The sequence below is a fragment of the Mirounga angustirostris genome, unplaced genomic scaffold (assembly GCF_029215605.1).
Source record: "Mirounga angustirostris isolate CCGP_5_RB_7025 unplaced genomic scaffold, mMirAng1.0.hap1 SCAF_14, whole genome shotgun sequence".
Classification (NCBI taxonomy): Eukaryota; Metazoa; Chordata; class Mammalia; order Carnivora; family Phocidae; genus Mirounga; species Mirounga angustirostris.
The window spans coordinates 25,895,753-25,912,818 of NW_026991722.1; the positions used below are offsets into that span (position 1 = coordinate 25,895,753).

The window sequence follows — 17,066 nt, forward strand, 5'->3', positions numbered from 1 at the left end:
AGCCCGATGCGGGGCTCGATCCCAGGACCCTGGGATCACGACCTGAGCCGAAGGCAGACGCCCAACGACTGAGCCACCCAGGCGCCCCTCTTTCTTTTTTGTTTAAGGTTTATTTATTTGAGAGAGAGAGCACGCATGCGTGTGGTGGGGAAGAGCAGAGGGTGAGAGAGAATCTCCAAGCAGACTCTGCAATGAGCGCGGACCCAGATGCGGGGTTCGATTTTTCAACCCCTGAGATCATGACCTGAGCAGAAATCAAGAGTCAGATGCTTAATTAAGGCACCCCTAAGTGTTGGCAATTTTTAAAGTTTTCTGTAGCCAATGAAAATTTCTTTTCTTTTTTTTTTTAAAGATTTTTATTTATTTATTTAACAGAGATAGCACAAGTAGGCAGAGCGGCAGACAGAGGGAGAGGGAGAAGCAGGCTCTCCGTTGAGCAGGGAGCCCGATGCGGGGCTCGATGCCAGGACCCTGGGATCATTACCTGAGCTGAAGGCAGCCGCTTAACCGACTGAGCCACTCAGGCGCCCCAACCAATGAAAATTTCTTAATTGTTCACTTGGACCCTTTGCTGATTTGTTAAGGACAAGATTGTTCCTAAAGCTTCTGATAGAAGGAAGGCAAAAAAAAAAAAAAAAAAAAAAAAATCTGGAGGTGGGCATTTTCTTTTTTTTTTTTCTGTTTCCCACCCCTTAGCTGCAGAGTGGTGATGAAGTACACAGTTATAGTATGTGTAATTACAGAGACACATGGTCTTTTTATTACAACGGTCAGTTCTTGATTCCTGAGCTATTTAAAATATAAATATTAGTCCCTGCTAGTTACATATGAAATGAAAGGGGTGTTTTGTTGTAAGGAGAAATAATTACAGATGGGTAGTTACAGATTGTTCCATGAAGTCCATATTTCTTGAGTATATCTGTAATCAAGAGCTGGAGCCTCGAGTGAAGTTTCTTTTGCTGATACCATTCTGCTAATTTGTTAACCCCTTTAATTTTAGTGTTCAGCGTGCTTTATAATCTTGACAAGCTGGATTCTTACTCCTTTTGATTTGTAGAAGAAATATACTCTTTAGGCAAGGAGGTATTGAAAAATAATAAATTGGTAAAACAGTGTAAGGTTTATTACTTGACACTGGTAGTTGAACTGCTGCAGTAAGTCATGCAAATATGACAAGAACAGTAAAACTCATAGTTTATAGGATTCTGTGGTCTGAGCCTTCAGTCGTGAACTTAGTTTTCATCATTTCTCTTTTGTCTCCTGATAACAAGTATATAAATAAATATACATGTCCTTAATATAGACAGTATATTAACAAACATAATGTCTGTTTGAAAGAAGTACAAAATGTTAATGTAGATGTGTATAGAAAATACCTCTGCATGTATATAGTTGGTAAATTGTACACTAGACTTAAAATTTTAACTTCAGTTTTCAAAGGTCAGTTTATTCTTAGATGAAGAAAAGCATTAAGCGTTAATTTTACTGCTATTTATAAAAGTGATTACTAAGGGGCACCTGGGTGGCTCAGATGGTTAAGCATCTGCCTTCGGCTCAGGTCATGATCTCAGGGTCCTGGGATCGAGTCCCGCATCGGGCTCCCTGCTTCTCGGGAGCCTGCTTCTCCCTCTGCCTCTCTCTCTCTCTGTCTGTCATGAATAAATAAATAAAATCTTAAAAAAAAAAAAAAGTGATTACTAGGGAAATTCTGTAAGAATTTCTGCCAGACTTACTAGCAAGTAAACCTAGCTAATTATCTGACTAGTCCAGTGATCAGTAATACATTGTATGCCACGCAAACTTTTTGGCACTTTAGTGTCCTGATGATTGTAATAGCTGTTTTAACCTCTTTTCTCCAGATTTTTTAAGATTCAGTCAGTATATGCAAGAAGCTTACACAGTTGCTAGGGGATAATCTGCCTGTAAGAAATTGTGTTCCATACAAAGACTGCAGGACTTTGCATGAGATTCTCAAATGGGCATGCTTGCTCATCTGTGTATTGATGCAGAGACAGCATTGTAGATGATTTATGGTCTATTACATCCTATTTAAACATGTTTGCAATATTCTATGTTAATTGCATTAGTGAACAATATCAAGCTTTGATCGGTCGGAATTTATCTGAGACAAGTTCATGTTTTTAACCATTAATATGATATTTTTTAGTACTCAATTTTTAGAATGTCTTGAAGTCAGATGGTCAAATAAATTTAGGAAGTGTTGAGCTAATGTGTTTGGGATAGTGCTAAGATAATATTAATAATAAAACTCAGTACTTTCTTCGGGATATATTGTTGATTTCACCAAGTGTGTGTATTAGTTTAGCTTTCTCAGACCTATCCTCTATTATTCTTACTTGTAAACAGTTTGATATGCATGTAGATGCTTTTCACATTCAAGTAATGTACAGACATTTCTGTGGCTTCCCTTAATAGTGTTTAAATATATAGGAACATAATTTAGTGAGGAGTCTGGTTGGTTCAGTCTGTTAAGCGTCTGCCTTTGGCCCAGGTCATGATCTCAGAGACCTGGGATTGAGCCCCTTGTCTCAGCGGGGAGCCTGCTTCTCTCTCTCCCTCTGCCATTCCCCCTGCTTGAGCTCTCTTGTGCTCTCTCTCTCAGATAAATTCTAAAAAAAAAACAAAAAAAACTAATTTAGTGTAAACTTTAAGCTTATCAGAAAAGGCTAATTTATACTGAGCTCTGTAACTAAGAAAATTCTAACGTCATTTTAACAAATGATGCCTTTTTTGTTAATACTGATTTTCTTTTTCCATTTGTGATTGTGGTACTGCATGCTATCCATGACTAGGGTTCTTTTGAGGTCCGTGTACTACCCTGTGCTCTGTGTTGCTAAATTCTACTTCTTTTCTCTGCAACTACTATTAAACATTTAAATAGCACACACCCTGATTCATTTGGCCTTTCAAATGGTGTGATGTCATCATTTCCATGTTAAGTCAATTTCTCTACTTACCCTTGGCACTGAGGTGTTTGTAACAGACCCAAGCCCAGACACTGCCGTGATGAAGCAGTAAAGATTGGTGCTTATCCAGTGACCCAGGATACGGAAGGATATGGAAGTTACTCTTTTCTCACAATAAAAATGTATCAAGTTATTGTAGGAACCAGACAGACCCTTGAAAAAAGTATTATATTTGAGGTGCCCACAGATCCCTAGGCTTTAGTCATAGAAATGCTGGTGTAGTTGGTATTAAAGTAAAAGTTCAGAAAGCTCTTTGTAGAGTGGAAAGCATTGTTTGGTAAGATGTGGATTAGAATCCTGACCCTGCCACTTGTTAGGTGTATGACCTTGGTGAGGGTATTTTATTTTCTTTCTGAGGCTGAGTTTTCCCAAATTTAAAATGAAATAGTAATACATAGCTTGCAGGTTATTACAAAGGTCCATGATGTAAAGTCTTACACGGTACCTGACACGTAGTCGCTAACGCATGAAAGTAATTGTTACTACATATTTCACTGAGTCTAAGATGAACATATTTTCACTTTGGGATGCATCTTGTAAATAAAATTAGAAGTGTTTTCTTTTACATTAACACAAAATAATGTATTTTAAATAGATGATATTCTAGATTTATTGGAATAGGGAATGTATAAAAGAGCTTTCATATAGTTGTTACAGTTAGTGCTCTTTCTTTAACATTTTTCCTGCATTCGTTTCTTTTATTTTTTTATTTATTTATTTTTAAGATTTTATTTATTTATTTTACAGAGAGAGATACAGCAAGAGAGGGAACACAAGTGGGGGGGTGGGGGGGGAGAGGGAGAAGCAGGCTTCCTGCAGAGCAGGGAGCCTGATGCGGGGCTTGATCCCAGGACCCTGGGATCACATGCTTAACGACTGAGCCACCCAGGTGCCCTGCATTTGTTTCTTTTAATATTTTTCAGGAACTGTCCATACTTGAAATTGTAACTTGCCCCTCCTTACTAACAAACTGAAAACCTGAGAGAGCCATTTTTCTGCACTGTTATTTAAAATATATGCTTTAGTGTGACTAGGAGTATTGTGATCCAGTTTTTATGCTCAACAAATACTAATTTAGTCTACCTTGTTGCTCATTGGTAGGTATACAGACATCTTTGGGAGCTCAGGGTCTTACGGGCAAAATAAAATGTGGTTATAGAAAATCAATGCTTAAGGAAGGAGGGGGTGATTAAAACCACCTGATTTAAATCCCCTAGATTGCTAGGTCTTAAAAATTGCCCTGAATTGGTAGGCATACCTAAAGAAATAGTAGTTAAGTCAAAAGGTGGCTAGGAAGGGGCTATTGACATAAATGCATGTGGAAGAAAATGGGTTCCAAAGGCCTATGTTAGAGAAGACATTGTGCCAGAGGAAAATGAACAGGACTCTCACTGGCACTTTATCGTCTCCTACAGTAATGCCCAACGTGAGCTGAAATGACGCAGAGTAGGAAATAACAGTCTGTACTTCTTATGCTTAGTTATCTAAGGTTAGAAGCATATCTTTTTATAGAAATGTCAAGATGTTTTGACTTGCATTTAATTCTGTGGCAGTATTTTGTTTCATTTGTTTAATTTTGGAAAAAGACAATATATTCACATGGTTTAAAAATCTGTATATGTATACACATATAGACATGCATGCATACATACAAACAGAACAAACATACATTGAAAAGTCTTCTTCCCCTCCTCCACCTCAGATAACCCATTCATGGTGTGTCTGTGTGTGTGTGTGTGTGTGTGTGTCCTGAGGCATACACATATACATAGATACTTCTTTTTTTTTTTAAGAGAGTAGCTTACTATACATACTGTGCTTGCTTTTTTCACTTAATATGATTTTTAGAGATTTTTCCCTATAAGTTCATAGGGAGCTTTATCATATACTAAATTATTATATGAATATTTTTTTGTTGCTGATTTTCATTCTGAGTTTTGTCTAATTGAGTTCTTTTGTTTTTTTTTCTTGGGTTTTTTGTTGTTAGTTTTTTAAGGTACAGTTTTCAAATGGCAAAGTACATAAATCATAAGTGCACAATAAGATGATATTTGACAAATGCGTTTACAGTGTATCAAGATAATAGAACATTTTCATCATCCAGAACATTCTTTCCTGTGCTTTCCCAATGGTTTTTGAGGCAACCACTGTTTGAATTTTTTTTTTGCTTTCAATTTTTTTTTTTTTCCCCTTCTAGAACTTCATGTGAATGGAATCATTCAATATCTAGTCGTTTATGTTCAGCTTCTTTTAGCCAACTAAGTATTTCTGAGATAAATACATCTCACCCGTGTTGTAATTCTTCTTTTCCAAGATTGTTTTGCTATTCAGGATCCTTTGCATTTCTAACCAGCTTGTCAATTGTTATAAAAATACCTTGCTGAAATCATGATTGCAATGGATTTGGAAAAAAAATAGACCAAATATTATTAGGGAATTAGGGAAGATAGAAATCTTAAGTCATTTAATATTTAGATATAGTGTATCTCTTTGTATACTTAGGTTTATTTAATATCTTTCAGCACAGTTTTCAGATGTTAGTGTATATAGGCCTTGTATATTTTGCTTTAAACCATTTGTCTAAATATTTTGTTTTTTTGACACTATTGTAAATGGAATTTAAAATTTTAATTTTCAAATTGTTTATTGCTAGTATATAGAAATATAATGGATTTTTATAAGTTGCCCTTACATCCTGCAGCATTGCTAAATTTACTAATGAGTTCTAGAAGTTGCTTCAGAGATTTTCTATATAAACAATTATATCATTGTCCAAAAAAAGCAGGGCTTTTGTTCCAGCTTTCTTGAGATTATTGCCAATACAACATGTAAGTTTAACATGTACAATGTGATGATCTGATATACATATACTGCAAAATGATTACCACAGTAAAGTTAGTTAACATCTCCATCCCTTCACATAACGTTTTTTTGTGTGGGGAGAGATAACTTTTTAAGATCTGTTCTCTTAACAACTTTCCAATATGTAGTACAGTATTGTTAATTATAGTCACCATGTTGTACATTAGATCCCCGGAATTTATAACTCTTATAACTGTAAGTTTGTATCCTTTGACCAGCTATATCCATTTTTCCCACCCTCCAGCCCCTGGTAAACAACATTCTGCTCTCTGTTTCTTTGAGTTTGGCTTTTTTCAAAAAAAGAAAAGTGAAAAGTAGTTTCATTTCTTCCCTTTCCAATTTTGCTTTTCACTTTTTCTTGCCATATTGTGCTGGCTAGGACCTCCGGTACAATGTTAATTAGAATCATATCATTGTTGATTAGGTCATTAAAATATTTCTTCCTTCTAATGTAGTTGTTAAGCAATAAATTTCCCTTTAAGCACTAGTTTAGATTTAGCATCCCCTCCCAAATTTCTTGTATCGTAGATTCATTATCATGGAAAGTATTTCCTAATTTATTTTGTGATTTCTTCTTTGACCCATGGGTTATTTAGAAATGTGTTGTTAATTTCCAAATATTTGGGACTTTTCTAAGAATCTTTCAGTCATTGGTTTCTAATTTCTCTTGTGGCCAAAGAACAGAATCTATAAGATCCCAAAGTTTTAAAATTAATTGACCCTTTTTTTATGGCCCCAATATCTGGTTCTCTTTTTCTTAATGTCCCATGTATACTTGAAAAGGATTCTGTTTATGTCAGTTAGATCAGGTGGTTGATTGTATTGTGCAGCTCTTCTATGATAGATGGATTTTTATTTTTTGCAGTCTAATTATCCAAAGAGTTACCGAAGTTTCTGATTATTGATGTGTTCATTTCATCCTTTAGATCTGTTAGTTTTTGTTTAATGTCTTTTGAAATGTATTTTTAGATGCATACAGGATGGTTAATATTTTCTGATGAATTGACCTTCTTAGGAAATGTCTCTTTTTACCTCTGGTAATATTCTTAGTCTTAAAGCCTTATTATTTCTGATACTATGTTTTATTAAGCTTATTGCTTGCATGAACTGTGTATTTCCATTCTTATATTTTCAGCTAATGTATTCTATTTGAAGTACATCTTTTTTGTAGATATTTTACATCTTGTATTCATTCTGACAAGTCTCTGCCACTTATTGGAATGTGTGGTGTATTTATGTATAATGTTATTATTGATGTGGTGGATTTACTCTTGTTTTACTCTTTACACTTGATTCTCTGTTTTCTGTTATCATCTGATTTTTCTTCTCCCTTTTCTTTCCTTCCTTTGGGGTTAATTATTTTTTAGTGTTTCATTTTAATTTTCTCTATGCTTTTTTTGCTATGTCCCTCCTCCTTTTTTTGGGCAGGGGTTGCTTTCTCAGTGACAATATGAATACTTAGCTTTGCAACAGTGTAGCTGTTTTTAACACATCCTTTTGTTTCTGTTGGCTGTTGTCATACAAATTGCATCCACATACTTTTAGAGTTATAATTTTTGCTATAATAGCCATCTCCTTTTTGTAGAAATTAAGAGAAAAATACTGTCTTTTACATTTATCTGCATACTTAATGCTTTCTAGTTCTCTTAATTTTTCTCAGTGACTTAAGAGTTTTCATCTATTGCTGTTTTTTACCCTGAAGAACTTTTCTTTAGCATTTCTTTGGGCATAGTCTGCTACAAATGAATTCTCAGTTTTTGTTTACCTGGACATGTTTTTGTTTTGACTTCTTATATGAAGGATATTTTTGTTGGATATAGATTTTAGGTTGAGTTTGTTTTTTTCCCCTTTCAGCTCCTTAAAGGTGTTCCATTGTCTTTTGGCTTCTGCTGTTTCTGATGAGAAATTGATACTCATGTATCCATTCCTCGGCATATGTGGATTGTTCTACTCTGGCTACTGTCAAAGTTAAAGCCAGACATTGATTAAAGGTGGTAAAAACAGACTATTCAGTAATCATGGTGGTAGAAGAGCTGAGCTCAATTTTGATTTGCATAGAGGTGACTGGGAAAATATGGGAGTGGGGCTGGGGGAATGAGTAGAGGCTTGAGCAGAGTCATGGAAAAGAAAAATTAGCAAAAAAATGGGTAAGAGGGTTGGTCAGTATCAGTGTGATTGGGCCATCTGTGTCTGCTAAATGGCGTTTTTCTCGAAGTTAGGCTTCTGCCCTCCCTCTGAGGGTAATCTGGGAGACAGATCTGCCCTTTCTGATGACTGATTACATTTCAAAGGAACAGATTTCAGGTACTTGAGAAAAGACTCCTGAGCTGTAGGAGACACACAGTACATCTCAAAGAGACTGGGGAAGGATTTACAAGTGCAAGTGTTTTAAGTAAATGCTAAAAAAGGAGGTCAGGGGTCTATGGACAAGTGTTGGCAGGAACAAATGGTAAATTCTTTTGGCCGTCTTGACCTTTTCCCCAACAGGAACTCAAAAGGGTCTGGATCCTACCAGGGACTTGATCTTAGGCTCCTAGAAGCCAGGCTAGAGCTTAATCAAGTCTCTTAGTGCAGGGCTTTAGATGGAGTCCTTTATGCCAAGAGTTTTTGTGGTTCTCACCACTTTGAAGATTTTCTTTTCATCTTTTGTTTTTAATATTTTGACAATGATGTGCCCAAGTGTGATTTTCTTTGTATTTAAACTGCTTGGTATTAACTGAGTTTCTTTAAAGTATGAGTTTAGTTTCAACTGAAGTTGAAAATGTTTCAGCCGTCACTATTTCAAATATTTCTTCTGGTTTGTTTTTGCTTCCTCTTGGGCTGTACATTATTGAGACTGTTCATTTTGTTATTCAATCTTTTTCATTTTGCTTCTTCTGCTTAGGTAATTTTTGTTGACTCATCTTCATATTGACTCTTCTGTCTTCCCCCAACCGTCAGGTTAATTTTTTAATTTCTGATTTTATAATTTTCAGTTCTAGAATTACCATTTGATTCATTTTTATAGTTTCCATTAATCAGCTGAGATTCCCATCTGTTCATCAAGTCCATGAACATATTCACAGTAGTTACTTTAAAATCCTTGTCTGTTATTTCATTCTGGGGGTCTGTTTCTACTGGCTATTCTTTCTGTTGACTAGGGGGTAACATTTTCCTATTTCTGCATATGTTTAGTAATTTGTACTTTTTGTACTGGATAATTTGGGATGAAATATTCTAGAGACTCTAAACTCTGCTATCTTCCTCTGAAGAGTTGATTTTTGTTCTAGCAGATAGTTTTGGTCAGCCTCAAACTCCAAACTGTTTGCCTCTGATGTAAGCAACAGCTGAGATTTCAGGATTTTGTTCTTTTAGATTTCCAAGTGCTAGTTTTCAGCAGGCTGTATAGTCTCTCCCATATATGTAGTTGAGAGGTCAGTCAAAGATTTGGGCAGTGTTCACACTCATATTTTGATATTTTTCCCCCTGTCACTCCTTCTTACAAGATTTTTCTCCTTCTTTTTCCAGCCTCTTTGGCAGCCCCATGTCCATTCTCTGATTGTTTGTGCCAGTCAGTCAAACTGCAGTTTTCTGCTTAAGGTCTAGATGTCCTGCCAAGCTCCCGACTGTGGGCTGTCCTTAGATACAAAGCCACCTAAATGCGGCTCATCCAGTATAGTTCCCCCCTTACAAAGGTTGACTTCCTTTTGATTTTTGTCCTTTTGGTCTCTCTCCACTGTTTTCAAATAGTTGATTTTATTATATTTTGTTGAGAGGCTGTCATTTTTATCTGAAGGAAGATTCGCCTAATTGAGACTGCTCTACAGGCAGGACTTCTGTTTTGTTTGTGTACTCTTGCTAATTGCATACTGTTTTTATTGAGAATTTATAACATTTCAGAATTTGGTAGGGCCAGTTTCTACTCTTCTTTGTTAAAGTTTTCCTGGTCATTCTTATTTATTTTGCTATGTTATATTTGGAGTAATTTTGTCTGGGATTTGTATTGAGATTGCATGAAATGCATAACTTTGGCAGAATTGATATCACTATGATGTCTTCCTGAATAGGAAGATAGATGCTTTTCTCTTGGCTTACTTTGCCTTTGTGTTCTTTAGTAATAATTAAAATGTTTCTTTGGGTAATTTTGACACATTTATACTTTCATTTATTCCAGGTGCTTTGTGTATTTTGTTATAAATTTATTCTTTTAAAAAAAGACATTTTTCTTAAATAAACAAGCAAAAATTTTACTAGCTAGAAGCGAATTTAATATTTTTAAGTAACTCTTTTAATTTGGAGAGGGATGTTACAGTAAACAGTAGGACTGAGGCTTATCCATACCCTGTGATGGAAGTTGGAAAGTGGCTGAGTTGGGGGTGGGATCTAGGTCAGCCTGCCTCTAGATTGATTGCATGTTCTGAACAAGGACTGTTTATTATTGTCTGATATATTTCAAGGCTTGATTCAAGCCCAACTTAAGCTCTTTGTGCTCTCTTTTAGATTCTGGTTCTGTGTCCGTGTCAGAATTACTTGAGTGAAATCTTCATTAAACGTTCATAAGAGCAGAATAGCCCCTTGATCTAATCTTTTGTTAGTCATTTTCCTCGAATTATTTTCAAAGGTTGAAGAGTAAGCTGTATACTTTCCCTTCTGAGGTTTAAATTCAGATTCATAACACTCTAGAATGTAGTTGATTTTATTGTGATTTAAACAACTTGGTGCTCTATGTTTTCGGTAGATAATTGATAAATATCTTAAATAAAAGAACCGTGTATGTTACGGGTTTTTTAGTCAATACATCTTTGGGGAAAAAAGAAAAGATTTACATTATCCTCCAGTTTCTTGATTTTTCTGACTTTTGTTGTTTGGGAAATGAAAGGTTTCTACAGCCTAAGAAGCAAGAGAATCTATAAAATACCTTAAGAGGATGCTGGGTAGTGTCTGCAAATGCATTTGTAAAAATCGTCCAGTCTGGCTGCTGTAGCCGCCAGGGCATGGCATGAAATGTGTCTGTAGCCCGGTGGCTCTGCGGTGGCCCAGCAGCCCCTTCGAGGTGTGTTGCCAGGCCACAGGAAGACAGCTCTTGCCACAGTGTCCTATGAAATGTTGACTCAGTTCATTAGCAACGTGTACATCTGGAGTTTAATCAGTTGTTTGATTTTATTTCCAAAAATTGAAATGGTTCTTCTTCTTCTTTGAAATTTTGATGATTTTGTAAGATGTAAGAAATGGAGTTTGAGTTTGTTTCAGAAATTACCTTCTGACTTTAATTGTAAAAAGCGCAACTTTTGACCTGAGACCTGTTGAGAGGCAAAAGGTCCATTCCAGACTGCCTTTGAAGCCCTTCTTTCCTTCTCCCACAATGAAAAGTGACTGTGACATAAAGCCATGGCAGGGAAGTAGGGAGAATCTTCTCAGGGCAGCCCATGGTCTGGCATGAGATGTGGAAGAAAAAGCTTGAGGTCTTCCTGGTCTGTGTCCTTCAGGTGTATTGAATTTTGAAAAACTAGATATAGGTGATTTTTCATATTCATGTCATTTTTTAAGAATTTGGTGCTTTCACCTATCTTTAGTCCTCACAGCAATTTCTTAAAGCTTTTAAGGTGGTATGCTATGTTTGAATGACTTCAGAATGCACTTCCTTCTCCTATGTAGTAGTAGTAAAACTGAATAGATAAATTTCTCAAACAAATGATGTGAAAATCTTAACTGTGGATATGTATCTAACTTAAGTGAAATTTTTCCTGTATTGAAAAGACCAGTTGACATCCAGTTTTAGATAAGTTTTTAAAAAAAAAAAAAAAAAAAAAAGATTATTAAATGAAGCACTCTCAGTAGGGCCAAAGGCACAGGTATTAGTCTTTTGTCGTGAGTAGAGGAAATTGGAAAAGGCATTATAGGTATGATTTCATGAAGCTAGAGAGCATTGGTGTTCACATTTTTAAAACATAATCATAACTTATCTGGAGTCACATGTTCCATTTTATTGGCTTCCTTCATATGGAAAATATAGAAACTAGCACTAAAAGCCCGTGAAAAAGTGAAGCGATATATATATTTTCTGGGTGAAGGAAGTATTCTGTACATTTTCCATGTTTTACATCATGGTATTTTGAATAACCATGCTTCCATGTTCACATCAATTTTTTGTTTTTCAATTTATGCACAGCACTTGCTCTGAAATTTGGGGACTGAGTACACCAAATACGATAGATCAGTGGGATACAACAGGCCTTTACAGCTTCTCTGAACAAACCAGGTGAATATTCTGCCCTCTATGGAATCCTAGCAATCTTGGGGCGGGGGGCCGTTTTGGAAGACCTGTTATGAGTTGCTCAGTATCATTTTGCCTAGGATGTTTCCTTAATGTAAATAAGGCATGGCATTTAAAATACCTGCTTGCCGGTATTAACGATATATTAAATGTGTCAGCTGATGTTTTGATCGATGAAATTTTAGTTTTGAATCTTCTTTAAATTGCTGCATCCCCTAAAAAATAGGAACTTTGATAACTATATTCTCATTTGAGTTTGAGATTAGATTTTAATCTGTTGTTGGCCTAATTTTGAAGTAGATCTATAACCAGTTTTTGCTAAATTTCTTGCTGTCATCTAAATCTCCTCTTCTTTATACTAATAAATACATAGTTATTTACCAAACCCCTTATATCACAGTTAACGCTAGGCTAACTCATTTTATGTTCTCTCTTTTTTTTTTTTTAAATCACCTTATTCTCTTTTGGAGCATATTGGTATTTGTCCATTTCATCTCATTGTATTTCATCACCATCTGCATTACTGTGTGAGCTATAGAACTACACCTCGGTACTCAAAACAATCACAAGTGGGTAATGAGCTACATTAGTTTGAGTAAGTTACTTTACATCATTGTTGGTACTTACCATTCTTCACACTAGTTCCTTTTTTTGATAATTCAGTCACCTACAGTATTAATGCCCTCCAAAGCATCCCTAAGTAAGAGCTTGATTTACTCAAGATAGAAGTTGGCAAAAAGTTTTTCAAGTATACTGTATGATCCTTTTTTAAACATCAGTTTCTTCCCAAGTGGTTAGCCACTCATTGACGTCCGAGTCATTTATGTAGCGTATTTATGAGAAACATCTGCTAGGGCTGCTGCTTACTTTTCTAGCAGCCCCATTAAATAGTGCATTTTTCTTCCTTGTACTCACTGAAACTAACTAGATGTCTGTCATTCCTTTCTTTATGCTCTTATTGTATTAATTTAGCCCGGTCGACTGTGCCTATTTTGTTTTTAAAGTTCCCACCTTTCTTTCCCCTTGCTTCTCAACAGGTCTCTGGATGGCCGTCTACAAGTGTCTCATCGAAAAGGACTGCCACACGTCATATATTGCCGATTGTGGCGCTGGCCTGACCTTCACAGTCACCATGAGCTCAAAGCGATCGAAAACTGCGAATATGCTTTTAATCTTAAAAAGGATGAAGTATGTGTAAACCCTTACCACTACCAGAGAGTTGAGACACCAGGTAGAAAAATTGGGGCTTTTTTTCCTTGTTTTAAATTTAATGCTTGACCTTAAGTATGTTAGGTACTCATAGGCAGTTGCCCCTGGGAAACTTTGGTGTAAAATTCTAATAAATTACCTAAAAATACAGTGTATGATTTGCTAGTCATTAAAAGTACTTCTTAAATGTTTTAAATAGGGAAAAATAAACCCTTAGAGGGTCAGATATGTCCGTTTCTTGGGAGAGCATACTGTTTGACCTCAGAGTTACATATCTAGGAAATTCTAATCCCCAGATTCCCAGTCTGCTTGGAACTAAACTGATAGACCTCTTTACCTGTCTGCTGCCTGAGCTGTGTTGAGTCGTTTTGTTCTTTGAGCATCTTTTTGAAGTACTTTAATGGTATTGATTGCATCTAAGCAGCCTAGTGAAGTTCATGGCAAGACTTTTAGTTTACTTAGCTGTGTACTTGAAACTTTTAAAGAGAAGACAGCTATATTTTTAGAAATGGCCTAAATCGGACTTCACAGCTCTTTCTGCACCTTTTCCAGCGGGGATTTATGAACTCTTAGGGTAATAATAATATCACCAGAATGACCTTGTTCGTCAAAGTACAGGATAAATGGGAAATTTAGATTCTGGACTACATGGCAAGTTAAAACCAATCAGATTTGTCAGTTTCTCAGTAGCTAGTATAATGCCAAAGTGGTGAGCCCTAAATTTTCAAAATTAAGCAGGCTACTTTCTTCTTTTCGTGTGTGTGTGAAGTTTTGCGACGAAGGTCTGGTCTGTCCCCCACCCCCAGCGCCCATCCCTGCTTCCTTGCTGCTGACGTGGACCCCTCTGCCTCTTCCAGTTCTGCCTCCAGTACTGGTGCCGCGGCATCCTGAGATCCTGACAGAACTGCCTCCTCTGGACGATTATACCCACTCCATTCCAGAAAACACTAATTTCCCAGCAGGCATCGAGCCCCAGAGCAATTACATCCCAGGTATTTTTGCCTTCCGAATCTCCTGAAAATTGGGATAGATACAGAGTTTGTTCCTAAACAGTCAAGTATTCGTAAATTGTGGTTTGACTTTTTAAAGGGCTTCTGGATTTTGAATAGAAAAATCTACTTTGTGGGTTGATGATTTTGTGACACGTATGAGCCTCGTCGTACTTTAAACGCTTTTGTCTGGAGAAAAGTTTTACTTTGTATTTCATTTTCTTTTGCAGTGGCTTTAATCAAAGTACTGTGAGAAGCAGAAAAGAAAAGGTCTTAGTAAGTTTGTCTTAGTTGTTGAAGCTAAGAGAGAGGCAGAATGTAAGCACAATAAGTGGTACAGGAAAAAAGTATTCCTAAAACAAGTGTCACTGAAAATCGACCCAATAATCATTTTCATAGATAGTTTGATAATGTTTGAGAGAAATGTAGCATTCCCATAGGAGATAGAATTCCTAAGATGTAGCAGCACTGCTGTACTGAAAATCAGAAATCCTCTAATTTAGTTTTTTCATCTGGGCCTCAGGAACCTCTGCTGAAAAATAAATGAATTCAACCACATGGTTCTCAAATTACTATACTTTACTATTACTATGGCTCTAATTACTATATTATGTGACCTAGTAATAATATTCCATGATGCAGTTTTAGTTTTCACTATTGTTTTTTAATTAAAAAAAAAATTTTTTTTTTAAAGATTTTATTTATTTGAGAGAGAGAATGAGATAGAGAGCATGAGGGGGGAGGGTCAGAGAGAGAAGCAGACTCCCTGCTGAGCAGGGAGCCTGACGTGGGACTCGATCCCGGGACTCCGGGATCATGACCTGAGCCGAAAGCAGTCGCTTAACCGACTGAGCCACCCAGGCGCCCCTCACTATTGTTTTTTAGAAGAACAACTAATATTTTCTTACTTTGTGTTTCCCTTTTTTGTTTTTTGGGTTTTTTCCTAGCAGAAACTAAAGATAAAATACTAGGATGAGGATTGAGCTATACGTTGGATATTTTAGTGTCTCAATTTTGTTCTCCTTTTGTAATATTTCTCCACCCCACTCTTTTTTTTTTTTTTAATATGACAGAAAATATATAAGGAACTTAGTTTCAAGTACATTTAAAAAAAGATTTTGTTAATGTGTCTCATGGATATAATGCTTGTTTATTGAAGACAATTTTAAAAACATAAGAAAAAGAAGGATTTTTTAAAATAGCTAATTTTAAAGGTAGAAAGTGTTTCCTGATTGTTTTAATGTGCATTTTTTTAACTATTATTTTATTCCAAAAGAGGGTTTAAGACTTTTTTTTGGTTGATAGGAAACAAACTTTTTGAGAAGTTAGGAGGGAAGGGTATAGAGCAGGTGGGGTATGAGGACTAACGGGGTGGGGGGCAGGACTGAAACAGGCCCTTGCTCAGGAGAAGCCTTAGCCGGAGGTAGTTATGTGTGTGTGGTGTGGGGGGTGCACTTTAAGTCGTTGATGTGGGAATTTGTGTTACTCAACAATACCAGGAAACCAAGGTGTCAGCACACAGTCTTGTAAGACACCTCCCCAATAATTATTTGGAAGGATGTTAATCAAAGTGGCTAGTGGCTTTTACTTGTGGAGATGTTTGGGTTTATCTTCCTTTCTTTATTTGTTTAGATTTGGTTTATTTTATAAAGTAGAAAATCAAAAGTGGGTCACACCTATTTGCTTTTCCAGACAATGGGGCTTTACCCAGCGTCAACTGACAGTTCAGGCCAAGGGTTCATTTTTCTGTTCCACTTCAAGAGAAATTTTAATATTTTCTCCAAAGTGCTTAATAGCTTTATTATTTTACAGATAATAACAGAGAAAAGTAAAACAGGATAAAGTATTTAAAAGTTCAGTAGTTCTTCCTATTTAGACCTTTGAGACGTGGGTGGTTAAACTGACAAAACGTCCCCGTTTAATTTTGTTAGCTTTAACCTTTAAGATAGTACATATTGATACATATTAATCTTGTTTTTGTGTTCTTTATTGTTTGAGTCTACGAAGGTATTTTATTTTATTCCTAGAATTTCCTCAGTAACAATTTTGGGGTACTGACACTGAATGAAGAGTTCCCTACTTAGGTTCAGATTTGCGCTTAGCTTATTGAAGGGAGAGTGTGAAGGGTTCAGCGAATGAGCCCTTTCACCCACATGTCTCCCTCTCCCTTTTGGTAATTACATTACCTTGAACTGCTTCAAACTGCCCAGCCATGAAAATGCTAAACTGTTGATAATCACTTATTTTTCTTCCTTGAGATTCTAACTGGTAAAATTATATACATGTATTTATTTTATATGAAGCTTATTCAGCTGTTCAGATGCCTCTTGAATATAAACATTTTGTTCATTAAGCATGTTGGAAATGACACATTAGAGTATTTTTTTCAGGGAGTATTTTGCCTCAGGTTTGTGCAGTAGTCCGTGTTTGAATTTAAATTTCTCCTTCAAACACTCAGGATTTAGTGGTTAGAAATCCCTGGAGAAATGTACTTTTTAGGTGGAATTCAAACTAGACCTTTCCTGAAACATATTACCATATTTTGCCCCATAGAACCTAAGGTAAGCCCGATTTACTTTGTAATCCGAAATCTCATGTGCGTTGTGTGTTCTTTAATCATCTCCTAGATGTACCCATCCATGATGGCCATTAGTTTAAAAAAAAGAAAAAAGTAGGTACTAATGTCTTTGAAGCATACTGATTCAGAACCGAGGCATCTTGGAAGCTCTATTTTTGGCTCTTGCTCCAGAAAATATACATATGGGA

At 36.1% G+C, this 17,066-nt stretch overlaps 1 protein-coding gene across 7 annotated transcripts in view; it reads left to right on the forward strand.

Moving 5' to 3' along the window:
• Positions 1-17,066, forward strand: part of SMAD2 (SMAD family member 2) — an 84,918-nt gene that overhangs the window by 41,127 nt on the left and 26,725 nt on the right. For 6 of the 7 annotated variants that reach the window (XM_045886761.3, XM_045886760.3, XM_045886762.3 and 3 more), the window contains 3 exons: positions 11,998-12,087; positions 13,140-13,333; positions 14,169-14,303. In XM_045886761.3, coding sequence (XP_045742717.1) covers positions 11,998-12,087; positions 13,140-13,333; positions 14,169-14,303 — 419 coding nt within the window. The remainder of the gene's footprint in view (positions 1-11,997; positions 12,088-13,139; positions 13,334-14,168; positions 14,304-17,066) is intronic. The other variant, XM_064577640.1, reaches the window with a different exon arrangement.